We start from the raw sequence: 27,548 nt of genomic DNA, 5'->3' as shown, positions 1-27,548 counted from the left end.
TTTAACCTGGGATATCCCTAAGATAATATGTTTTTAGGGTACCGCATTATGTGTTGCAAAACTGCACTCCCTTTTAATTATTTACTTAACTCTTGTTCTCACATGGAGATGGATTGAGCGTTAATCATAAAAGGATAAGTACCAAAATGTTATTGGTGGGTGTTAAATTAATTAGTGTTTATAGGAGTTGGAAATATTGTGAATGATATAAGCAATCCCGTCATCTATGTGGTAACACAGGATGACATCTGAAACCCACATGAACATTTTACTAATTGAAAAAATACATGATCTGTACCGAACTGGCATTTATTGGTCCATTAACCTCATTAGCACTTCGTTAAAGAACCCATAAAAACCTACGGAACCACATCTGACAGACCTTCTCCCACTTACCAACCAACAACATTAGCAAAAGATTTGTATAAACACTGAATTAGATAAACCCGTACTCAAAGCGCAATCAAAAAACGCCGTCTCGATCCCGCTCCGTAGATCGGGCGCTACCTATCCCATCCCAGTCAGTCTTGTTCCGAACGCCGGACCGTGGACACGATGCTGCGTTTATGCCTCGTGATCTTACTGACCCACCGTATACGAACCGCACATGTAACCGACACACCGTTCACCAACCGTTTCGACAGGTTATACCAAAAATTGGATCGTTTAAACTCTCTTTCGCCAGAATTGACGGATGAAGATGAAGAACAGTTGCTTTCGGCTATGAAGGCGTGGGGAGGGTTGAGCTCGGAGCAGATGGATGGGGTGATGAAGGATCTGCAGAGGATGAAGGTCGAGAGGACTGGGGATACAGGAGAGCAGGATTATGGGGAGTCTTCGTGGGATGATGAGGTAGGTGATCGGTTTTAGAACTGTGAATTTTGATAAAGTGTTTTCTGCGGTTGTGTTTTTAAGACGTGTGTGTGATAGTAGTTTAATTAGGTATTTATTTGCATCAGCTGATTTTACATACAAGTTTATTTAAAGTTGTACTCATTGAGCAAGCGTGGTGATTAAAACTCAATCCTTCTCCGTGTGAGAGGAGACCTGTGCCCAGCAGTGGGACGATAAAAGGCTGCTGATGATGTTAGTTTAAACTGATTCTAAATGTACGTTTGCTAATATTTTAGCAAAATCCTAGTTATTGTAAGTGCTACTTATGTCATAAAAGTGAACGTTTGCAGAGTTGTTTAAACGTTTGTTACTCAATAACGCATAAACAGCTAAACTGATTTGACATAGTAGGTAATTAAATGTATCTAGTTTATTCATGTTTTGTGTGGATATCGCAACTATCTTAGTTCAAAGCGTTTCGCGTAAGTACTTAGTCAAAACATTGGGTAGGTAGGTACCTATTATTTTATCATGTTCAACAATCAGCTCTGATGTTTTATTATTAGTAAAGAGCTCTTACTTTACTTCTATAATCTACACTTATATTATTTGATTTTTTATTTCTTTGTACAATAAAAGCTCCGGACCTACAGAACCGATTTTAAAAATTATTTCCCATTTGGCTATACCCTTCCCGAGTAACATAGGCTATAATTTATCCCGGTACGGACAGCAGGCTCCGAATCGAAGGCTACCGAACCGTATACATTTAAGGTAGTAGCATACAAATCATCCAAAAATTGTACCATAGTACCTATATTACTCATAAAACTGTGTTTAAACTAAAAGCATGTGTCATATATTTGTTCTAGTTTTTTGTCGTCTCAGCCTAATTCTGTGTTATCTCTTTATCATTATGCACTCAAATGCACCTGACTTGTTGTACTCAAGATGAAGATTTTAGGAACGTACAATTTAATGTAGTGCTTTTATTATTTACCCGACTGCATTAGAAGTTGGATTATGTTTTGTAGGTATATGGTGATTTTATTAATTTTGATAAAATTCTGCGACTAATCAGTATTACTTATTTTTCTTGAACAATTATAAGCATGTATTTAATATAAGTTATAAGTATCTACTAATTGAAGTTAGGTACATAATTTGAACCGAACCGTTTTGTGACGATTAGGTTTGAAATGTTTGAGGTTGTTTTAAAGTAATAATCTAAAATGGACTTAACAAAATTGATTCTCATAACTATAACGTCACGATTACTAAAATTACCAACATCTTTCAAAACGCTAGTTAAACTAACCATGTAATTATCTCAGAACAAGAATTAGGTATTATTAAAAATCTTAACCGAAGTTAGTTAACTATTTACTGCATTTCAACTTATACTGCACTTTCTACACATAAAATTATTATTAAGTCTTCTTTTAATTATTTTTTATTCTATAAATAAAATTAACACTTCTCTTTAATTATTTTTTATTTTTAACGATTTTACTGTCATCACAAGTTAAGATTGAAAGCCGGTTAAAACTGGGTTTAATTCCAACAGTTCCCAGGCTTAGTTACTGGTTTAGTCATAAAAATAAATGCTTAACTAGCTACGCGTTAATTAAACTAAATAAGAATAAAACTTGTTACGGCGTCTAACCGCAAGTTAATTCTATTGGTTAACCTTAAACTCGTTTAGGTAAATCTTTGGATTGTTTATCTGTGGAATAGTTAAGTAAAACTAGGTTTAACTGCGGTTTTCCTCTCATCCTAGATTGTTTATGTGTAATTTGGAAAAATAACAACCAAAAACATGGAAAGCTAGTGCCTAATTAACAGCGAAAACTTAATCTTGTTGTGTAGATATCGCTCTAGATTTTGCTGTCTTGATATTATTGCTTCTTCTTCTTCTTCTTTCGTGTCGATGACATGTCTTACAGACCTGGTGAGACTACACTTTGTCAGCCCAATATGCCGCCATAGCGAGATTGGATATTATTGCTGCTAACATTCTTTTTGCCATCGACTTCTAGAGCAAAATATTTTGGTATATTGCAGAATCCTCCCTTTTTTGAAATCGGCTCAAATTGCCCTTTATTTCAATTTAAAAAATAGAATAGCAATGCACAACACATCTATCATGTATTGTGTGCTGCTTGCACAAATTTTTCATTTTATTTTATAGATATTACTTGGTACACTACTTTCAGTAAAAGTTTTATTGTTTTGAATTCCTCGTATAAACTGAAGTTAGGTTTGTAGTAGGTTGCATTTTATTGCTTGTAGGTAACCTAATAAAACTCCTAATTCTCGGCTCTTGGGTGGTCTAGAAAGGAGCCCACACTCATTCCGTAGTAAAACTGAAGTAATTGCATTTTGTTTTTTATTATTTTCTTACTCTAGAAAAGTAAAAGAACGTGTTCAAGAATATTTTATTACTAGCTTCTGTCAGTGGTTTTAGGTGGAATTCTCTACACGATGGTTACTTATAGGCCAATTCGATTTTACCCTTTTTCAAACTTAAACATTAGTGAAATCTGTAGGTACTAATATTATTAAGCTAAAGAGTTTGTTTGTTGGCTTGAACACGGTAATCTAAAACTACTGGTCCAATTTGAAAAATTCTTTCAGTGTTTCAGCCGATTTATCGAAGAAAGCTATAGGCTTTTTATCCGGGTCCGTGCAGAGGATACTACGGGATGCGGGTGATATCGCTGGCCGAAGCTAGTTATACCATCAAAATCGTTTGTGGTCTTGCATAACACTGAAACTGCCTACTTAATTTATCGACCGTGTAATTCCGCCATTACACATTAAAGATGTAACAACTAGATGATAACTATCGACTGTCATAGACAATACACGAGTTACCTACGTTTAGTTCCAAGTAATGCACTAACTGCAGTTACGTTGCAAGAAACTAAACGCGATTGCGTAAATGATTAGATTGAAGTTATTTTTGATTTATTAGTAACTAGCCGTTTGACCGCGGTTTCACCCACGTCCCGTGGGGACTGCTGTGGGATAAAATATAGCCTATGTTACTCGGGGATAGTATAGCTTACCAACAGTGAAAGGTTCAAGAAATCGGTTCAGTAGTTTTGGAAGCTTCCGTCAAAAACAAACAAAAAAGAAAATGTTTCCTCTTTATTATATTTGTATTAACCATAAAAATCCTGAGCTTTTGTTATTTACGATACCTATTAAATATTGCACACATATTGTTTTAACCAATTTAGTTTAAATGAAGTACAGATAAATATATTGCAACCTAGTTCCGATTCCAGGATCAATTTTATCCGGATCCGTCACGTAATTAACTCGGTTTTACAGCCAATAATTACACAGACTATAACTTTTATTGCACCAATAAACACAAGACACAGAAATAATAAAATTATGTCTCGTTACGTTCACAAGCTTAGAAACTTTAATTAATACTAGCTGGTGCCCGCGACTTCGTCTGCGCAGGTTTAGTATTTCGAACAATATGTTTACAAATTGTAGCCTATGTGTTATTCTGAGGTATAAGCTATATTATTGTAAAGTTTCATTAAAATCCATTCAGTAGTTTTTGCGTGAAAGAGTAACAAACATCCATACATCCATACATATAAACTTTCGCGTTTATAATATTAGTAGGATTCATGCTAATGTAGTTACAACACGATACATGTTTGAAAACAAATTGAAATACCTACGCCCAATTGAATAAAATTTGTTTGTAACATACAGACATACATTTGTTATGGTAATATATGGTGATATATTGCATAATGTAACATAACATGGGTTGTATAACCCATGCTTTTATGGTATTCAATCAAATTGTGTGCCAATCAAAAATCTAATAAATTTATTTTGGAATTAAATGCTATGGTATTGCATATAATTTAATCTCCAATTATTTTATATCAGAAAACGAGATGTGAAAATATGTATTTCCAAATTCCAGTAAAAGTTACAATCTCTTTATGTCAGTATTTCTATGTTGACAGAAATATTTTTAATCCGATTATAGTAAAGCTAAATGAAGTAATGAACTCTTAAAAAAACGAACGATAATATTAATAAATCCGTCGGTATTTTAACGCATATAAATAAACTAGCTTTTGCCAGTAAACTAGCTCACCCGCTCCTCCAGAGAACTACTTTCAGCACCCTCATGAAAAGTATCCTATATATTCAATTCTGATACAAATAAACTTCCTTCTTCCAAGTTTTAACGAAATCCATTCAATAGTCTTAGCTTGAAATAGGAACCAACATTCATACAAAAACGTTCGTACCTATACTTAATCTAAGCCATGTGAAAAGTATCCAAGGGGTATCGGGTTGCCCGGGTAACTGGGTTGGGGAGGTCAGATATGCAGTCGCTTCTTGTTAAGCGCTGGTACTCAGCTGAATCCGATTAGGCTAAACGCCGACCCCAAAATAGTTGGGAAAAGGCTCGGGAGATGATGATGTGAAAAGTATCCAACAACCTCATATCCAACGTTATTAAAGGCGAGGCATGAAAACCAAAATAATATAACGAAAGCATTTAGGAACATAACTATCTCGACTTCATTACAAAATAGTTTCAACTAACTACAAATATTTCACAAAATATTCTACGCTAACGAAATAAATTGAAAGCGAAACAATGTTTTATTTAATCTGAATCTAAATCGTCAATTAGCAAGAAAATGTTCTCTATTTACTTATTTATTTATACCATTACTATTATAATCAGAATAATTGAATGTTTAAGATCATTTCATAAATTGATTGCTACCAGCTGTTGCCATTTATTTCAAACACTTTAAGAAGGTTGTAAATTTAAATCAATTATTATGTCTCACAAACCGTGCAGCTACAACAAAATTAAATACCTGTGTCTGTTCGTATGTAATTGAATATGCTACACTTAAAAAAATATAAAACTGAAGAGATTGTTTGTACACGCTAGTCTCAGGAACTACTGGGCCGATTAGAAAAAATATTTCATTGTTAAATCTATCTAGCTCATTTATTAAAGAAAGCTTTTTACCCGGGTGCTCGGAGTACCTAACTCCCATGAGATATAGGTAGGTGAAACTGCTCGTGGAAGGCAATATGTAGCACCTATATTTTTTTTAAGACTTGAAAATAATGTTGAAAAACAATATCTATACTAATAAACCGGCTAGTATAACATAAAACTAGGAACCTACTTAAATTAAATACAAAATTAAATATTCACACTATCAGTTCAAATACATAGAATAGTAAAACGACAAGAATATCAAAGGCATGCGGTCTCACAATCGTCAAACAGTTAACATAATCGTAAATTAACTAACTAATGTACGCGCAATTAGACTTTGACAAAACTATAGTCGACCCAGAATAGCGAGTGATATATCTCAACTCAATGCAAAAACGAATACTTATCTTTGCAATATCTTGATGAGTAACCTAACCTAACACGGAGTTAGTAACACCTCATCTGTGTAGGTAGCCTTTTCCCAAGAAAGTTAGGGTCGGCTTAAAGTTTAAAGCCAAACCTGCTTGTCATCCAAATGTAAAATGTAAACCTTGGTAAGTTTGGTGGTCAGACACTCAGACATTCTGATTAACCGTAACGACGACGGCCAAAGACAATCAAATAACTGACAGTCAGGATCCACAAATAGGTGCCATCCGAAACAAGGAGTATCTCGTTTTGGAAAAAGGGTCACCCATCCATGCCATAGACCAATCAAAGCAGTCAGTTAGGGAACATAATTAATAAGCCACTAGAAATATTCTCTATCTGAACTCTGAAATGATTTTCTGGAAGAAAATCAGGGAAAGAAAGAAAACTATACTCAAAAACTGACATCTAAAAAAACAGTTACTTAAGTAGATAGTCGCGGAAGTTATCGAGAGCACATTTGAAACTTGTTCTTAATAAGTCAAAACTGATTTTATGGGTGAGAAGTTAATTAATTAAAAGTTGCATCAAAAGTTTATCTTGGGTGGAATACATGTGAAACCGGTAATTCCATGCACAATCTCATTAATTTTATCTAGAGGTAAATAACTGGGAAATACCTGTACATGCATAAATAATACAAAAATATTTACACAATAGGTACATTGATTGATTATGATAAAATGAAAATCGATCATTAAGAGCTCCCACTGCAAACTTTTAGTCGGACGATAGTTTATTTGGGCTTATAAATCAGTACGAAGATCAGCGGTAGTAGGTACCTGCGCACATTACAATGATCAGATGTTTTGCCGGTATCGGACCAAATAAAAAACATAGGTATTTCGGTATTATTAAGGTTGTCTTTGAGTTTTTTTTTTTTTGCCAACCGGATCATCTGTCGGTCGACTGTTTAGTCTACAATGAACTGTTACGAAATCATAAACTCTTTCCAAGCATCAGACACACAAAACAACAAAGCAAAGTCGACATGCATTAGTTAAAAAAATCGTTCAAAAATTCACACACATTCTTTGATCGCACTACTTTAATCTTCGAAATGTGTTCCAAAACTATAAAATGGCGGCGTTCGCGCCAGACTTGCTGTCGGTCACACCTAAAATTAAATGGAGCTCGTAATTGTGTCAAATTGTTAAACTAGACGTGACCCGTGACTTTTGTTGGATTTTGTAATAGTAGGAATGTATTTACTTGAAATTCCGATGTGATTTGCGTCTCAGATACTATGTGTCATAGGGTAGATAACACGGAATGATTTACCTAGTACACATAGCTAGGTATATCTATCTATCTAAGTTTAAATGAGCTATTCAATTGGTGTATTATAACTAATTAACATAATAGTATAGTAAATAGTTTATAGTATTTATTTTTCAGTCAGTTTCTAATAAGAATATAATATCGGGACACCTTTCCCACGATCTGTTAGTCTCATATTGTTAAGCTATTGATCAGATTGTGCTATAGCTCGACACACGCGAAAGTTTGTTAGTATGGATGTGTTAAATTATATATGGATGTTTATTCCTCTTTCTCTCAAAAAATAAAAGATAATTTACCTATATAGAATAGCACGTAGAAGTATTTCCCTTGAGACTACTATTAACTATTAACAATATAATTAACAACAATTCATGACACTAATTGATCTAAGATACAATAAATTCACAATCCTTTACCTTCACACTGCATATAATTAAGTTATAAATATCTCCAGCTTCCAAGTTCCGATGCTCAGAGACAGGTAACTAATCTTCTTCCCAATAAGGTCACAGCGTGATGACACATGAACTACAGACGTGCGCACGCGACGATCATGGCCACAGCGCGGTTATATGATACTAAGCTATGGTGTTTATATTAATAGAGAATTTGAAGTATCATTAATGGGACTATAATGTAATTAAAACTGTATTTAAACTTGATAATTACAGCTTTAAAACTGAGGTTCATTTTGTACTAGAAAGATTGTTGAAACTCATTTCTTTTTCGCTCTTATAATGAGGAGATATTTCCAGAAAGTCTGACAACCAGTCTTACCACGGGGTATCAAGTTGCCAAGGAAACTGGGTTGTGGACTTGTGATAATGAAATGCGTTGAACATAGAGAACGGATTTGAAAAAATATTCTCTATTGACATAATCATTGTAATAAATAAAACTAAATAACAAAAAATTGTTATCATACTGCTTAGAGAATCAGTTTTGGCCCACAATGAATATCCCACACACGAATCTATGTTAAGTATTCTATTATCCTACAGGTCAAAGATACCAATGATATACATTTTACGACCTGTAATTATGTATTTTAATATCACCATTACCAGGTGTAATAAAATAAAACATGCATCCTTGTACTATTGATTATGAACTATAAAATTTACAACAAAACGTTAATTGCTTTGAAATATTGTAACTACAAGATATATTGCTTAGATACAATGATGCGTTATAGGCATGTTTTACCTATGATAATATTAATTATATTTGATGTGAACTCAAAAACGCAACACGTACTTATGTGCTAATTAAAACAAATGACTTCGACATGAAGACAAAATCCTAGGTTCCATATCCATTGTGACCCTTTTCTACAACTTTCCTTCATAAGCTCGCTTCAATCTGCCTTTGTATATTGATGAACCAGAGACCCCCGCAGCCGGATAAAAGAATCCTTTCTCGCGCTCTATATTACCTGCGCACCGAACTTCATATAAATCGCCAAAATAGACGTTTTCTTGTTTTGGTGTGTAGGTAAGCCGAACAGACAGAAAGACCTACCTTTATTTTTCATAAGGCCTGGTATGATTTAATGAGACAAAACGATAATATATTATGAGTGTAGTAGGTACATTTAAATTAATAAAGAAACACCATGTGGGCAAGTTATTTATATACCTACGCCATTACTTTTACTTCCTCATAGTGAATAAATACATTAATACGGCATAATATTGATAGGGATAAAATGGCGGCCTATTTGGCTGCGCGTGCGCACATCTGCGTAAGGTTCCGGGTTTTCTTCCTGTGTTGTGACCGATATTTTGTTGAAGTAAAAGTGTGAGTGGGTTGGTTAATTATTAGATTCATGTCATACCTATCTATGATCGAAGATATATATGTAGAAAACTTTGCATATTCACAACTCTAAGATTTCTTCTTCCTGTCTTGTTCCCAATTATATTTGGTCGGCCCAATTTCTTCCGCTTCCATTCTTCCCTATCACTCGTCACTGATACTCAATCCCTTCTTATTCATGTCATCTTTCAGGTAATCCATCCATCTTTTCTTAGGTCTTCCTCTTCCTTTCTATCCATCTACATTCATATTTAGCATGAAATACAACTCTAAGATATTATGAAAAAATATTATTAAAGGTAGATTGAACCTAACCTATAGGTAAATATCAGCTCATAGGAAAAAACCTAGATATCTGGAATAACGTCATTATAGTAGCTTTTTTCTATTTATTATTTCATTTATTTATTTATTTATTTATTTAACAATTTATGTACACACACACAGAATACAGAGAAGAAGAAAAATAGAAAAGATAGTACAAAGGCACAGCTTATTTCATTAGAAATCTCTTCCAGCTGGCCCGTTATGAGAGAGTTAGAATAGAAAGAGATGCAGATAGAGTGCGTAAAAAGAAAAGAAGCTAAAACTAACATAAAATAATTTCATCCTAGGTTATAAAATTTCCTGTTTCCTCTATTACTACTAGAATTCCTGTGGTCAGTCATATCCACAGGAATGTATGTTGTTGCTTTATAAGGAAGCAAGTTGAGTTGCTGACGTAGTTTGTTTCAAACTTCTGGCTCCTGAAACATAACTGTAACTGAAACTATGAATGTTATTTAAGACACATAGATACAGGTGCAGTTTTGAGATACCAAATGACTATTTATGCCGTATATTGCTCTAAAGGTCTCCAAAAGAAACGGCCAACCTTTATAGTCAGTGAGAGTCTGACTCTCTCTCCCACTACACCGATGACCCGCCCCGCTGGACGGGTCATCTTACTAACTGCTTTGCGCGATTTCACCCGCGTCCTGAGAGAACTTGTCACACCAGGATAGAATATATAATTGTTTTCCCAAAAAATAACTCGTAATTGTTACATCCTAGCAAGAACAAAAGAAAATTACTTAAGTCATCACGAGTCGGTTACATGGAAGGGCAAAGATTAAAACTATTTCTGAAGTCAACAACCTCAACTCAGGCTGTAAATCAATCGTAAAATTAGTTAAGACTCATTCGAGGAGAATACCTAGGTATTCCATTACGTCAGGTATATAATTACTCGCTCATTCTTCACGTCGAAATATTATTTCAATCGTAAATGTCAAGTATTTACGATTACGTTAATGCTGTACGCATTCTCGGAGTATTTGTAATGATCATAGCTAAGATGTTTTAAAACTCCATTTAGAATCCTAGATGTAGGTATGTAGGTATAATTCGCATAAGCTGGAATAATGCACTACACTGCAGTACACTGGGCCGCGGGATGGTTTGAAAGAGTTACCGCGGCCCTGGTACACAAAGGGCTCTAGAAGGAACATAGTGGTTTTTAGTCAGTTAGAGTCTGACACTGCCTCACGTTGCACCTACAGCAGCCGTCATTTGATTTATTTACCACCAGAAAAAAGAATGCGCCCCACTTACTACATTTTGAGCATTATCTGTATGCATCAATTCGGTAGCTGGTAGTGGAGCGCTTAATTTCAGCTTAGACGAATTCTTTCGACGTATGATTGATTTAACTAAAAAATAAGTCAATTTTACAAAGGATAAGAAAGAAACTTTTTGGTGCTTCTTCCCTAACTTTTTCTTTTGAAGATCTTAACAATATTACCTACTCTACTACCAAAAGTCCGGTTAAAAACTATTCCCATGTCTTTTCTCAGGCTCTAGGTAGACTATTTGTCCACTAAATCGGTTCAGTAGTTTTGGCGTTAACTTGGCCCTTAGACGACGACCTACAGTCATTTACCCTAAGTTCAGTAACAATCAAAGCAGCAGTTAATTTTAACCGCTTGATAATATTAACGATTGAGCGACGGACAACCTGACCCCACATCCTTTTAAGATAATAGTTATGTCTGTTATTAGTTTTCTTATACTACGTTAGCAAATACTAAGATAGTTCTTAAAGAACATATATCAAAAATCGTCTTATACTTACGTAGCTGAAATACTTACAATCATCATCCTGAGCCTTTTCCCAACTATGTTGGCGTCGGCTTCCAGTCTAATCAAATGTAGCTGAATACCAGTGTTTTACAAGGAGGGACTGCGTATCTGACCTCTAAGAATGGTTGTCAGACTTACTGGCTTCTGTCTACCCGTAGCAACTGCCAAATGTGCAAAGCCAGCCGAGTAACAATAGAAGCTGAGAGACAGTAGGAGTAACTATGCTAACTATCAAAATAATTGAAAGTTTTCCACGGTTAACATAAAAATAGACTTTCCCGCTCAATTTTCCTCTACAACAATAATTAAATTTCCACATCTCAACCGTGTTACAATTACCTAAACTCTATTTATTGTGGTGACGTCATCCTGTCGGCGTGCGCGCAGCTATCGACCAAAGACAAGTGCAATGTGATTTATCTATCTGACACTCTGACACTAAGTCATAAAGTCGCAACTGAGGAACTGTTACGATTTAACATTTCCTAGGAATGGAAAAATAGATAGTGTTTTGTCTTTGTAGTGGTTTAAGTATTCCAGTTAAGTACTTAACTAGTTTATTGTCAGTGGAAGAGTTATATTAAGAAATCTACTAATATTGTAAAGACGAAAGTTTGTATGTGTCATTGTGATGTGAATGTTTGTTCCTCTTTCACTCAAAATTACTGGATGATTTTTTATGAAAAGGGGCATTAACGTAGAATATACTTAGGTAGGTATAGATATCGGAATAAAACAGAGGACACTTTTTATCCATGTGCGGGAAGTAGTTTAAGCAAGAGTGTGAGCATCAAAAATGTTGGCTTACACATTAATATTATATAAATAAAAAAACTAAATAATTGCCTGATTCGACGAATTAAAAGAACGCGTTATCCTTTCAATAATCTAAATGTCATCGAACAAAATTATACTGTAAATTGATTTTATTAATAAAATCGAATATCGACAAGTAGGTTCTTCTTATACCTACATCGATTTTCGATTAAATTGTCAAAGTAAAACTGTAAAAAGAGCAAGTTTTTGATCGATCGGCGCAGGCGCAGCGGTTACTCTCTGACGTTACTTTGTTTATTTTTCGAAACGAGTTATTTCTGACCTCCTTGAAATTATTTATGTTCCCCTTTATAAATGTAGGTACGAGTACAATGAAAACATAATTCAAACAACGGTAATTCGAAAACAGTGGAGGAGGGATTTTTTAAGTACAATTTTCAAAAAATTAAGGAAGAGAGATCATTTCAATTTGATTTGGAATTGGGGTGAAATGGATGGAATGACTCAAATATTATGAAAGGTCTTTCTACTAATGATAAGTTATCTAATGTGTACAAATATACGATGACAGATATAATGTAGGAAAATACACGTAAAATAGAAAAGTTGTAAGACGAAAGGGAAAGAGATAGGTTTTACGAAATTAATAACATGCTATGTTACTCGGGAAGAGTGTAACTTTACAAAAGAGAAAAAAAACAAATCGGTTCAGTACTTTCGGTGCTTTTGGCGTACAAACCAACACACAAACAACAGAACTGACCTATCTATAATGATATCAAGAATGGTGCCAGAATTCGCACCACAAACGCAATTTAATCAATGACTGTTCCCTCTCATTGACTCACTTGAAACAATTGTTTGTGAACCACTTATAAACATCTGGTTATCGTTAAGTGAGAAGCTTTCAACTACTTTAATATCAACAGACACTGATGAATGACTGGGATACAATACAATGTAGGTATAGGTACAGAGTAGGCTCTGAAATTAGCAATGTTACGCTCATAACCTGTAGAGTTTGTTGAATTTTTAAGATGGCGGGATGTAGTGGTGAAAGATATGAAGGAGTGCTAGGTGTCCGAGAGCGACGTCATACATAGAGAGAAGTGAAAAAGAAGAATTAGGAAAGCTGACCCCACCACCATGTGGGATACATAGCAGGAAAGAGAGAGAGAGATTAATTTTTTAATTCATAAGTTCTATGTGTTCTATGTCTCTTCTAATATCTGCAAGTGCTACTGTAACCGTAAACCTGTTTCGAAGTGTCTCGTTGGAATTTCATATATTACTAGTCTGTCTGTTTATGACCCAAACGGAACAAACAATTAATTATCATTGGAAAGGTCAAGGTCAAATTAAAAAGCTAAAGTTTTCATTTCAAATATGAAACGTAAGACACAGTTGCAAAGTTCGAAGTGGATCCCATGGAAAAGAGCCGTCAAGAAATTCGACGAACATTTACAAAGATTTCGTTACAATTTTAATAATATGATAAGTTTATATAATACTTATCATATTATTATAATAATTATAATACTTGCATAGGTACGGAGTTATATTAAATAGAACAGTAGTACTTAAGAATAGTCAAGGAAAATAAAGTAGAAACCCAAGATTAAGACGAAATGGAGGGCTTCTCAGAAACTCGCTATGTTTATTTATGTGCGGTTATGAAAGTACACACGCAGTTATATGTACATTGTAGATAGGTATATATGAGTATGTATGACATTGCTACATACATAGCAAAGGTGAGAGAAGATTATGATGACCTAAAAAGTATTTAGGTGTAAAAATATTAGGTGTTTTACAACCCCAATAGACGGTGCGGTGATTTGGTGCAGCTCTATAAAAACTGCTAATCGTAACTCAGATATTTTTCTGTAAAAATATACAAGCGAATTTGTTATAGGATCGTCTTATCACGCGAGGCAGAAGTTTATAATCCTAAGAAGTCATTAGAACGTACCTATTTCCAAATCCATGAATTGTAAAAACGACTTCTATCGTACCAACTACTAGACTGCGAGGAGAAGAAACATCGGTTTCGCGACAATTCGAGGACAACACAAAATAACTGGACTCCACTCAAACAGTACTTAAATTAGGTTCAAAGTAGGACACAAGTATCAAGCAGTCCACCTGACTATTGTAAATCTTGACCTGTATATACATACAAATTCCCGCAGTCGGTACACACGTACGGCTGATAACCTCCCAACTCCTTGGTGAATGGGCTGCGATCTGCGTGCGCGCATGTGACCCTAAACCAAACCGCTTGAATGCTTACTAGATAAAGTTATTTATGTTGAAGTTTCTTGAGTTATTTGCTGAGTTTACTGTTTATTATGTAAATGTAAGATTGAAATATAAATTAATGATGTAGGTTGGAGAGAATGTTATTAGGGAAATGACTGATAGGAGAATATGGAAAAAGAGATGCTGAATCAAATTGAAAAAAAATGAACAAGAGGATAATATAACCGACATTCTAATCAGAAACTGTAACTGATTACTTTAATATCTTTTCATATTTAAATTGCGAAATATATTAAGTTTATCAAGTCTACCTGTATGCCGTAAGAAATCCGTTACCAAAAACTCTGACTAATAACTTTCCCTTAAATGCCTAAGTACTCTGTACTTATAAAACAATAATGTACTCCTTTCTTCATTGCGAATTTGCTACCGAATTACTTGTCATTGACTATCTATCAGTTCCCAGTCCAAAAAGGAATTCATCAGCTCACAAAATCCAAGGAAAAGGAGCGATATTACCTACTACACCAGTATTCACATAAAAGCATTTACGAGCAGCTACCGGTAGCGGTCGGTTTTGTGGCTACCGCGATAATAAGATGTTACCGGCGACAAGTAATGGTGTAGTTATCGCACCTCGCCATTACTGGTTGTGCCGGTAACATATACTGGTGTTACTGTGACTCCCGGGTTTGGTCGCGAAGTGGAGTCTAGATCGCATCTTTGGCACCTTATTTTTGCCAAAAAGAGAGCTTAAAGGCGATTCTAGTGGGTTCCTGGCTATTTGGAAAAATTGTACTTAGTTTTATAAATACAAACCTTAGTATATGTTTACACGTAGGTAAAAATGCTACGGAGTTTTTAAGCAAAATTATAATGTGTATGTTCACATAAACTGATAAAAATGTAACTTAACTGGGCTATAACTAATTAAAATTCGACAAGAGTAAATGGAGTCAGTATCACAAAATTACATAAAAACTAGTGTTCGTTACAAAAATAGGTGAGAAAGAAAATTAACTGGTGTGAAGTGGGAAACCAGAGGACATACAAACAAACTAACGAACCCAAGTGTTAGTCAGTACCTATCGATAGCAGAAAGAGAACACAGACTACAGATCGTAGAAGCAATCCATTAAAGCCGCGGGTCGTTGCACCAACTTGTCACAGAAATAAGACAAAAGACGCGAGTGTTTGATGCTCTCTGTTACCGGATTCCTTTAATTCCAAATAGATCTTTGACACTGTCCTTTGTTTTTGTATCGATTTAGAGGTTAAGCTATCTTTGTCACGGTCACACTTGCGATCGGGTTCAAATGGAAGTCAATGCCTGGGTCAGGCACGTTTCAATGTTATAAAATTGAAAATTGCAGTCCGGATTTTAGACAAACGGATTTTTGAGGAGATAAGTATTGAGCTTGTAGAGAATCGAAAAATAATGTAGGTAATAGAATTTTAAGAGAATGCAGAGTTAGATATTTTGTGTTGCGTAAACACCTATAAGCAGTAATTTAAGGTACATGGTCCGTTATCATACTTCAAAAATTACTTTGAAAAACCAACCTCATTTTATTTCAACCATATTTTTATCATCATACACTCACAGCAAAAATGAATGGGAAAACTTAAATCAATTTCTAGAGTAAGATTACATATTATTATCACTATCCACTGGAATGCCGATAATAAGCAGCTTCTGACTACGTGATCCCGGCAGATGTCACAAGTAGTAGGGTCACTTTAAAGCCGCAAGAAACGACCGGCTTACGCGAAAATTATCTGCTTTCCCCACTAATTGGTAGAAAGTTATTTAATTTGCCATACTAGTTGGTTATTATAAAGGGATTATGCTGGTTTGTATTAATTGTATGTGTAAGTTTAAAGGTTCGTCGTGTGAAGCTGTTACCTAAGTGAAAATGTTCTTCTATCTGTCAATTATCATTATTCTGGCGCAGTCGGGTAAAAATAGACATGATATTAAATAGGTACATATTGAGTACTAACATACAATAAAATTGAGATGATATCGCCAGTCAGCATATTTTAAAAATAACGAAAGATTTCAAATCTATCGTTATTTTCATAAGACCTTTTACAAAAATAAATGTTATTCAGAATCGCCCTTAAAAATCTTGCAAGACGCTCAGAATGATATGGGTGTAATCCAAACACAGACTTTACGGTCTAATTTATACAAATATTATAAAGAGAAATTTTCGGCTCCGAAGCTACTGAATCAATCCAAAATTATTGTCAAGCTACACTATTCTCAGATGTCATGCTGTATTTTATCATCATCATCATCATCATCTCAGCCATAGGACGTCCACTGCTGAACATAGGCCTCCCCGTTTGATCTCCACAGATACCTGTTGGAAGCGACCTGCACCCAGCGTCGTCTTCGTCGTCGTCGTCTTGTATTTTATCAGAGCCTAATAATTTCTACGGGACGCGAGAGCAACCGCGGGGACCACCTAGTACATTATACAATGTAATAAGCTCTCAATCGGTCAAGCGTGACCTGTACCTACAGAGCCAGTTTCTCCAGACATGTCGATATGATGATCAGTCATCGGAGAATGAACGCAAAAACTAACTTGAGAAAAACTTGATTGCCATCAATATAGGTACGACCAGTCCTTCTTGTTGGTGTATTATGCTTATCTGTGCATACGATACTCCTGTTGGATCCTTTATTAAAATGATTTTTTAAGGTGTGCGATTTAATGTAATAACGTCACTAAGTGATAAGTTTTTTGAAACTGCACCATCTCATAAGTTTGAAAATATCTGCAAATAGAGTTGGGTAATTTCAAAGGATTTACAATGCAATTATTTCGTTATTTGGCTCATCAGAAATAACTCAATAATGTGAATGCTAATGACCGGTTCAAAATTTACTAATATTATAAACAAGATACAAGCATAGATAAAATGTAGCCTCATGTTATTCTTATACAAAAGCTATATTACTTACAGCCTTTCAACAAAATCTATCCAGTAGGGTAGTTTATACGTGATAGAGGAACGAGGATCCTTACGTTTAAACTTTCGCATTTATAATGTACCTAGAAGTACTTATAAATATATAGTCGTATGAACCTTTACATGTATATTGCCCACAGAGATTTTGCTTCCAAGTGGCTCTTAGATCAGCAACATAGTACAGGCACAATAGTAAGCCGCTTATCTCCAGTTGTAAATTAATTGGAAAGCAGGTTACTGAGGTGTTAGTGATAAGATAACCTCGTGGATTGCTATGTTTGAACTTTGTTGTTGCTGTGACTGACCTTAATATGTTGCAGCTTTGTATACACAAACTAGCTTTTATCCGCGACATAGTCGATTTTGTGCAAACTTCATATCTACTAAAGATTTTTATGAATCTAGTTTTAACATGAAGCGTACCGACGTAGCAGAGTGACTTTTCACAATAAGGGCAGGTGTAGTGTAGTCTCTCAGTCTGCCAAAACTTAAATAAAGCAAATAAAATACCTACTGATAATTCCAGCCATCAAAACATAATCAAGAGTAGGTAACGTTATTATTAACTCTCATATACCCTGTCCTTGACTAGTGAGTCTGCCCTTTTAAGACAAGATGATAAACAATCCAGCATTCCAAAACAGATATTACCGCGTTCTTCGAATTAAAAGCAGGTGCTACGGAAGCATAAAATCCAGAAGTAATCGCGGTGAAATTAGTTGGCATACCAACAACCAATTTTCAAACTTAATCAAAAAGCAATAAGATCTAATTTACAGCTACGTTATAAAGTGTTTTATGAGTGAATTTGACGAGGTAAGGTTTACACTTTCAAGAATTAGACGCGTGCGCTTTGCCAAGCCTGTGATGCCAAATTGCTTGTTATTTTAGCTGCAGTTATAGAAATTGTCTACATTGTAAGATGTGTCATAATATTATTGCAATATAATTGGCTTTTCTGTGAAACAGTTTCGGCTTACTCAATTGTTTAGTCTGAGAGGTACGTCTACGAATTTATCTATTAGTCATGCAAAATTTATTTCTTCAATACATTAGAAGTGGTATGGTTGCGCTAAATAGTTTTCCTCAGGCCAAGTCGTAGGATACAACTAGTATCAATTAGCAAATAGTCTTGGAAACTCCTATTACGCTTCTAGTGATTTTGACTAGTACAAAGTATGTTTTGTCACCCAGCACACCAGTTGACACATTTGTGCAACAATTGATATTGCTTGCTCTCGTTACATATGTTTGTAAGCGATTATGAAGAACCACGCCGCGTACCTAGATATCATGTAACTCACGTCCAGAGCTAAGATCAGGACTAAATAAATTAGGTATCCTAAAATATTCACGAATACTTGATATAACGTGATTTAGGATTGTTATGCATTATTATATTTTAGTCAAGTTGCAATTATGTACGGAGTTCCTCAGGGATACATTTTAGGTCCAATCTTACTTTCCCGTCAAAAAAAGTAACCTTTTATAAGCAGAACAATATTTTGCAACAATTAAAAAGATATTCCCATCAAAACATGAGGATATAACATATGCACATTTAATACCTCTCATGGTAAAACTATGACCAAATTAAAAATATTTTTACAGCCATTTGCAAATACGGAAATCGAAACTCCAAATACCATAAACTAAAAACCACAATACCATAACCGTTTAAAGATCAAAAACACTCAATAGATTATTTTTTGCTTTGAAGTATATCGATTGACTGTAAGCTAAACGAAGAGAAAAGAAACAGATGGCCTCTATAAATACGGGTGCTATTCTGGGTAGCGGGTTCAAGCCCGGACGAAGCATTCCTAACGAGTGACTACATGCTTTTGTACTTAAGTTATAAGGCGGAACTTAGTGTGCATGTACTGATTTGAGAGCTATTAATTGGATGTTATGGTCGCCATTTTGTTATGAATCAACAATAGCCTTTGGTGTTGGTAAAGGACAATGTCCAAATTGGCCCTGTGCAGTAAAGCGTATCAGAATATACGATAATTAATCGCCTATTTTATTATGTAAGTTGCAAATACTCCTGTATCACGGACTAGCTGTATTCCAAAATAAACATTTAATAGAATTTAACGCGACTAATAAAATTAGATCGCCATCTTCGCCTAATGTCATGTCATGTCAGAAGTCCAATAGGGATGTCCAATCAATTCTAATCTATTGATTGAATTATTAATCGATAGATTGTGTTTTCTTTTCTAGTGCTTTCTTTTAGACCTAATAAGAATACTTTATGAATGCAGTCATACTCCAATTTAAATAGGTAGTAATAAGAATAATATTATACAGTAATCAAAACTTTTTATTTCTATACAATCATTAAAACATCTTATTCATTTTTTACGACAATTAATACAAAAATAACATTTATTTTTCGGCGTAAAATAAACCATTGTCATAAATACCTACTAATGTTTATATGACAAAGGTGATGTAATAGACAGTTTGAAATAATTTAAGACCACAGTAAATCTTAATCGAAAAAATCGATTATTGGTGTGGTGTTGTACTACATCCCTAGTTTTGCTGTGAACGTCACGTCGTCCGTCATTGATGTTATTAATGTTATATGTCATTTTATTTTTGTACTTCATCCACTTTTTAGAAAAACAACTGCATAGGTACCTAATTATCTAGGTAGGTATTAAGATATTACCTACTTTTCAGTTTCTTAAAAATCACTCAAAGCTATGAAAAATCGTAGGTAGGTAGGTACCTACATTTAATGGTACGTTCACACGCGCGCGTTCAAATCGACATTCAACGGGCACAGTCACGTTCACGAGCGTGTAAACGGTACGCCCGATCCCGTGAACGCGCCCGTGCCCGTGAATGCCGCGAATCGGGCGTGTCTGTTTTTTGGCAAAGTTCAAAGGATGAATGTGCGGGCGCCCGGCGACTGTTTACACGCGCGCGGGCAGTCAGTCTCTCCTGCGCTTTCGCGACGAGTGGATCTTCATTCAACGTTCTAAGAAAGTCGCTTCGATCGGAGATTACAACATGGCGGAATGATCAACGTCGTTCACCATTTTGTTTCTTTTTCCAATAAAAATAAGTTAAGCCAAAGGCTATGACAGCAACAACACCGAGATCCTCGCTTCTCGCTATTCTTGCACTGACTGACACGACGGCGCGCGTGTGAACAGCTTGAATGTCCGCCTGCCCGCGACGGGCAGCCCGCCGGGCTGCGCGGCGCGCGTGTGAACGTAGCATTATATTCGTTGTTATGGTTAGATTATAACCTCAAAATCTGATACTTTTTTTGAAATATATCTTTTTTGCAGCTAGTCCGCTATAAATACAAGATCTTCTAGGAATCTACTAATGATAGAGAATACAATACATAATTATCCGATGCTCTTGGCTCCAGGGCCAACTATGTATGGACGCAGAGCAATGTCCTTTGATGGTTTGTACTGAGAAAGTTTCTCTTCAAATATCTTTAGAGGTATATCAACGATATTGAAAATACATATAAATAAACAATAAAACGAAGTTTATATCTACTTCATGTTATAAGTTCGCATAAAATACTGTGTGGCTATTTTAGAGCATCGCAGATTTTGTGCCCGAATTTGATTTAGTTGGCATAGCGACTCCTAGTATAGGTCCTAGACAATTGATTATAACATTAATGAAAGTTCTTAGTTATTTCAAGTAGAATCTGAAATCGGTTCCTCGTATCATTTCTTTGTTAAATTCTTAGGCGTACATGAATTAATAAATATTTTCAATCTATGCTTTTTTTTCCTCAATTAGTACAAGTGTTTGAGCCGATTCAAATGTTTGTCTACTTATTTAATTTTAAACGCTGTCAGTGTAAATAATTATCTATCAGTAGACAATGAATTGAATGTTGAATGAGTGCCAGATATCTATTGTAACCGCGACTGGCATCTTGTAGTAACTGCACTGTCCAATATAACGAAATAAAGCTGGTACGAAATATACATTTGAGATTTTTGTGAGATATAAATTTTATTTAATAACTTACTTCCGTAAGCGGTTTCACTCGCTTCTTGAGCTATTACCTACTTATCGAACTATTTCATTCGTTGTAAAGTTGCCAAGTTCTTTTCAAAATTCAAGCAACTGTTGGCTTGCGAAGAAGAATCCAAAATTTTAACACTGTCATACACACAAAGTTTCGCCTTTGTAATTTTAGTGTGTTGACGAAATCATCTGTCTATATTAATATAATAAAGAGGAAACTTTTTTTTGTTATTTTGTACCCTAAAGACTCTGAAACTACTGAACTGATTTGAAAAATTCTTTCACTGTTGGAAAGCTACACTCTTCCAGACTAACGTAGGCTATTTTTTATCCTGGTACGAGCAGCAGTTCCCACGGTACGTGGTTGGAAACGCAGGATAACTACTAGTAACATATATTAAACTGTGTTACAACTAAGGATATTTACCTAATTCACATGACAACACAGAGGTAGAAATATCAGATACCCGGGCGCCGGTCGTAAATAGCGAACAATTTACTTAACCACTCAGTAAACTGGGTCACTGAATGTGAAAACTATGTGAACGAACAAATTGACAGCTGAATTTACGAGTGCGTTAGATGCGTCGCCTTTTATAGCTATGGAGAACAAGCAGACCAAAAACTTTTAGTCGGCCGATAGTTTGTCTGGGCTCCTATGTCCCGAGCCTTTTTCCAACTATGTTGGGGTCGGCTCCCAGTCTAACCGTATGCAGTTAAGCACCAGTGTTTTACAAGAAGCAACTGCCTATCTGACCACCTCAACTCAGTTACCCGGGCAACCCAATACCTCTTGATAAGACTGGTTGTCAGACTTACAGCTGGCTTCTGAATAACCGTGACGACTGCCAAGGTTGTTAAAAGACATCCTGAGCTCATAAATCTGTATGAAGATGAATGGTAGTGTGCACATTACAAAGATCAGGTACCTATTTAGCTTTAGGTGTCAGACCGACTGAAAACTTTTACTGGAATCAAGATCTTTTAAAAAATGTTTTTGCCCACTAAGTCAACTGTCGGCCGACTATTTAGTCTGCAGTCTAGTGCTACAAATTGTATGCATTTATGCGTTGTACATGAACGTTGAATGCTCATGTTTGTTACAACAAATTGGAATTTAGACTGCAGTGGATTTATTGCCTGTTTATAGTAGTTTGTGGGTTTATGTTATTACTTAATTATATTGTTGACTCTAGTTTCTGAGGTCTAGATTTGCTCATGTATTTCTTAAAAATATGTTTCTGAGAACTCTGTTTTTGTCGCTAAACTGCTATATGTTAGCAAAATTTATTGATGATGAATTTTAGACACAGTGATGTAACGTTCTTTTTTATTAGTTTCAAAGAACGCTTACCGACTAATTTCATAATATAGGTAAACACATTATCTTAAACATAACAAGCCTCTACCTACATCCCTATCTACTAATATTATAAATGCGAAAGTAACTGCCTGTCGCGCTAATTTACTGATTTTAATAAATTTTGGTAAAGAGATAGAGTTGACCTTGAGAAAGAACATAGGATAGTTTTTATCCCGGAATTTTTAAGAATTCTCTTGGAAACGCGATATGACCGAACGCTACGCGGGCGAAGCCGCGTGCGGAAGCTAGTACACGAATAAACGCAATTCTGCGTAAAAAATCAACCGGTAGGTTAGCAGTACTTTACACCTATTCCTAAGTACGTGACAGCAATCTAACAAGTCCGTCTTACTTCCAGGATTTCGCAGGCGACTACCCAATGGATGGCAACGAAGCCAACGACGACTGGGATTCTGATGACCTGGCGGACTCCAGTTCCACTTCCAAGCCTCAGATCCTGGGGGTGACGCCTTCAGCCTTCACCAGGACAGGGCCTGTGAAGACTGTGGTGGTGTCTGCTGTGGAGACCATCGCGGCTACCAATGCTAGGCCCAGGATCTTGGAAGACCGTGAGTACCTAACTGTAATTTATAGGTAATGATTAGAAATGATAAGGAGTTGTGTCAGTCAGAACTGTGTTGAGGTTTGAGATTGATCTTTTTACATGAATTTAAGCTGAATCCATCCAATCTGGAAGCTTTAGTATTGTTGCAAATACCGTAGATATTAATGAACATAATGTTCATAACGTGGAGACACTTGAAATACTTTAGTATCAATTGAATAAGTTAGATCCATATTCACCGCCAACATAGGTAGACGTTATTTTCCTTAACAACTATTGACAATGAATTTTCACTTTCAGTGTTAACAGTTGTTTTACAAAAGGCGGTGGTTCATGTTGAGTCTGAACTTGGGCTCTATCTTTAACACACCTACTTTCAGAAATACCTGACAATAATATAAATGTTCTAGCAATGACGCCGGTGGAGCGCGCGGCCCTGCGCCGGGCAGCTATGGGCAGCATGAGTGACCTGCTGAAGAACGGCAAGTGTGTCGACCCGCAGCCTCGCTGGCTCATCGTCAGGCAGCTGGCACCAGCTGCTGATACCAGGTGTGTATTAAGTTATTTACTCCCTGACCTACATGACATACAGCGATTAGGCATCGCGAACCGTAAAGTACTTGGCTGGTCACTAGTTTTAAAGCAGCTTAAAAATACAAAATAAATCAGGGTGTCCCGACAGGTACTCGAACTCTTATAATGTCTATGTTCCTAGATAGAATGGTTTATGATGAGTTCCTTCACATTTCAAAAAAATCATAATTGTGACCGATTATTTTGCTTGACGTTTAGTTTAGCGACCACCCTCATAATATTTTAACAGAGATTCGTAGTAATGCTTAGAGTTTGGACCATTATCCCAAAATTGTCTGGTGCAAAATTGCAGATACCTGCCTCCGTGCGTGCAACTGCATCGCTGCGCGCCCGACTCCGGCTGCTGTGTCAACGAGAGCGAGGTGTGCGCTCCCATCGAAGGCAAGAGTGTTGTGCTGCCCTTCTATGTAAGTATATTTCGTAGTTTTTTGTAGGCTACCACTGAGTACTTCAATTGCTCCTTAAATACTGCCATTGTCATGTAAGCCGCCACTCGAGTCCTCGACAAAATGAAAAGTAAATAGGAGGCATATACTTAGATTAAAAATAGCAAAAATTAGATTAGGTACCCAGCGTTTTGGACTTTGGCTTATTGTAAATGGAGATAATTTGAATAAAAAAATATTCAATCAAAAAACTAAAATGTCATTCTCCGCTTCCAGCTCCACAAAGCAATTGGCCCAATGAGCGTGGTGAAGATGCAGTTCTTCAACCACACTCGCTGCGCGTGCGTCTCCCGAGACACTCTGCAGATGACCGTCCCTTCTAAGGTGCAGCCCAACTATGAGAGTCAGGAGGAGCTCGAGAGACCCTCGCGAAGAGCCATGGTGGAGAGTCAGAATGATTGGAGAACTCCCACTGAGGAACCTAACCTGGGAAAAGATGATGAACCTACTGCGCCTCCTCAGTTGCGCAGGTAGCTACTGAAATGTCTATTCTATTTTGGTGAATTGTATTATGCTGGTAAAGTTCTTTCCAGTTTGATAGGAGTCTTTCTGACCTAATTATTTCTTTGCTCTCAATTTAAGGAATACACCTACACAGAAAAGGGTGTTTTGCAAAAACAAAATACAAAACTTATGATCCGACCTGAAAAGTATTTCCGTGCTTGAAAACCCATTAAATATTAATTTAGGACGACAGTAGTCTGGCTTATATTGCATAGTAGTTTCTTCAGACGAGGGAAATAGAACACCACAATCTCAACACCAACTTATCATTTCAGATGCACATGCCCAGGTCTGTTCCTGGCCAGCATGACAGACAACGAGCCTTGCCAATGCGTGTGCGACTGGCCTGACCCCGCGCGCCGCCGCGACTGTCAGTACCTCGCCAGGGGGAGAGAACACTTCGGGCTCCGGGACCGCGTCTGTGTCGCCCGAGGGGACTGCACCACCCCAGCCTGCGAGTACGGACCCTACGACAAGTCAGTAGGCAAGTGCCCCATCAGAAGGTACAGGAGAATGAGGTTCCATACGAGAGGAAGGTATCAGGAAAAAACTATGGTGGTGTGAGGGAATGACCCTGAGGAGTTAGGTATTCTATGGTATTATGCAAACAGGAGATTTTCGTAGCAGTCTCGCGATGTTTTTGTATGTTTTAAATGCCAAGTATTGGTTTTGTTTCAGGAAATTGACATATTATTGACAATATCCCCCGAGCCTTTTTCCTAACTATGTTGGGGTCGGCTTCCAGTCTAAAATAAAACAAAATATTATTGTCAATAGTTGAAAGCAATTTCTGCATCTATAACGGGTCATCGAAGGCCCATTTTCGCATAAACCTCAGTTTTTCTAAAAATACTGACTATACTTTAGAATGTATAGTTAACAAAGTTGTTTTAAGAAGACTGTCGTTTATGTTGTTGGTGAACTTGCGCCAAAAGTATAACCTGCAGTTATTATCCTGATTACAGCTGTTATTTCAAACACAACTGACGAGTTATATCGATCAGAGGTGATCTTGAAGAGAATTCAATCCTGTTCCTATTACAGAATTAATTCAAGCACAGACCCTATTGAAGATGACTAGATTTGCAGTTATTGTTGCTTTGATAGGTTTCATCAGAATGAATGATTTAAACTGTGCAAACTGCGCTTTTGGTTAACGTACCAATAAGATTAAGTTATAGTAATATAATCATTGATATACTCGTATTATTTGATCTTGTACTTTCAAGCTCATATATTCTATAGCTAATGGTTTCAACAAACCGTCTTTACAGTTGTAAGTTTTTCTGATGTAAGTAGCTTATGTAATAAACTTACGCTAATCTTAATTCATTATAACTTAGTACAACTTAGGAAGTTACTTACGCATTTTTTACAAAAGCTACTTAGTACTTACAAGTGTTAAGTCGGGGTACTAATAATTTTCAGTAAAAGTCACATGAGCTGTAGTGATCAAAATTGAATATTTACGCAAATGTTTTTTTTTTCATGTCACCTGTTTGTGCAAGTGAATTTTAAATGAGACTGCTTATTGCATGTTATTTTATTACGATTATGTATTTAAATATTAAGTTTAAGTAGGTGCATTCGAGAGAATTCTGTAGGTACTTAGTTACAAGCAAAAAATACCTGAAAAAAAACTGTAAAATTTAAAATTAAGAGTGAGTTATTCTATACACTGTAATGATAACCAAACCATAACCAGCCGTGTACTTGCCACCCATTGGTCGAATCGGCAATTTGACTACTGAAAATGGTTCGGTTATCGTTATAGTTAAAATGTGCAGCTCACCGTAAGATTATTATATATTTTGTTATGAAAGAATTCAACGAATAATGAAGCCAGTGTTTTTTATACAAAGTTGTACATTGTGCCATATCGCTAAAATGAGTCAGTATCATATTTTTTGGAATTAGTTAAAAGGGCATATATGTGGACCCTTTTCCTTAGATAATTATAAGATTTACTTATTAGTACGAAAGTAGGTTACTCTAGTCTGTCTGTTTTGTTATAAGTTTTCATTATCTTGTTGTGCTAATTTTGGCTGTTAAGAAAATTAACATATTCCACAGCCGAGTCTCAAAGGATGGCTATTATTCAGAAATATTTCGTACATATTATGTAACTATCTATGTATTTCCGAATTTAAAGGATTAATTATATCTATTTATTTTAAGATCATCTATTTATTAGATACCTACCTATGGGCAGGAAGAAGAATTTTATATAGGTACTTAGATATCTTTTTCATATGTTTGCGAGATATATTCTCATATTTCTGATAACGATGAGATTAAAGTATGGTTATTTATAGTTAATCTGTTTAAAATAATATACAATTCTTCCTTAAAATGTCTTCACTTATTAAGTGCAATTAAAAAACTTAAGGATTTGCATAGCTACTTATACATAAAGGTTGCTTTTAAGTTTAGTTGCTTAATTTTGTAAATTCCGTAAATTGTATTAAAATCGCATAATATTAGATATTTGTAGTATTAAGTTGTAAATAAATACAATTTTAAAACATATAA

General features: G+C 35.7%; 1 protein-coding gene across 1 annotated transcript; it reads left to right on the top strand.

Annotated features, from left to right (window-relative positions):
- Positions 1-486: 486 nt before the first annotated feature.
- On the top strand, positions 487-27,548 carry Pvf3 (PDGF- and VEGF-related factor 3). The gene is made up of 6 exons (XM_049840764.2): positions 487-852; positions 23,266-23,476; positions 23,883-24,021; positions 24,359-24,473; positions 24,729-24,982; positions 25,292-27,548. Exons 1-6 carry the CDS (start codon positions 556-558, stop codon positions 25,578-25,580), a joined length of 1,305 nt encoding a protein of 434 aa, XP_049696721.1. The 5' UTR covers positions 487-555; the 3' UTR covers positions 25,581-27,548.

The sequence above is a fragment of the Helicoverpa armigera genome, chromosome 13 (assembly GCF_030705265.1).
Source record: "Helicoverpa armigera isolate CAAS_96S chromosome 13, ASM3070526v1, whole genome shotgun sequence".
NCBI lineage: Eukaryota > Metazoa > Arthropoda > Insecta > Lepidoptera > Noctuidae > Helicoverpa > Helicoverpa armigera.
Note: the sequence above shows the minus strand (reverse complement) of the source record. Positions and strands in the feature narration are given on the sequence as shown.

Coding starts and splice junctions, on each gene's coding strand:
- Pvf3 (XM_049840764.2), top strand. CDS start 556: ATGCTGCGTTTATGCCTCGTGATCTTACTGACCCACCGTATACGAACC. Junction 24,022..24,358: donor GCACCAGCTGCTGATACCAG/GTGTGTATTAAG, acceptor GCAAAATTGCAG/ATACCTGCCTCCGTGCGTGC. Junction 24,474..24,728: donor GTGTTGTGCTGCCCTTCTAT/GTAAGTATATTT, acceptor CTCCGCTTCCAG/CTCCACAAAGCAATTGGCCC.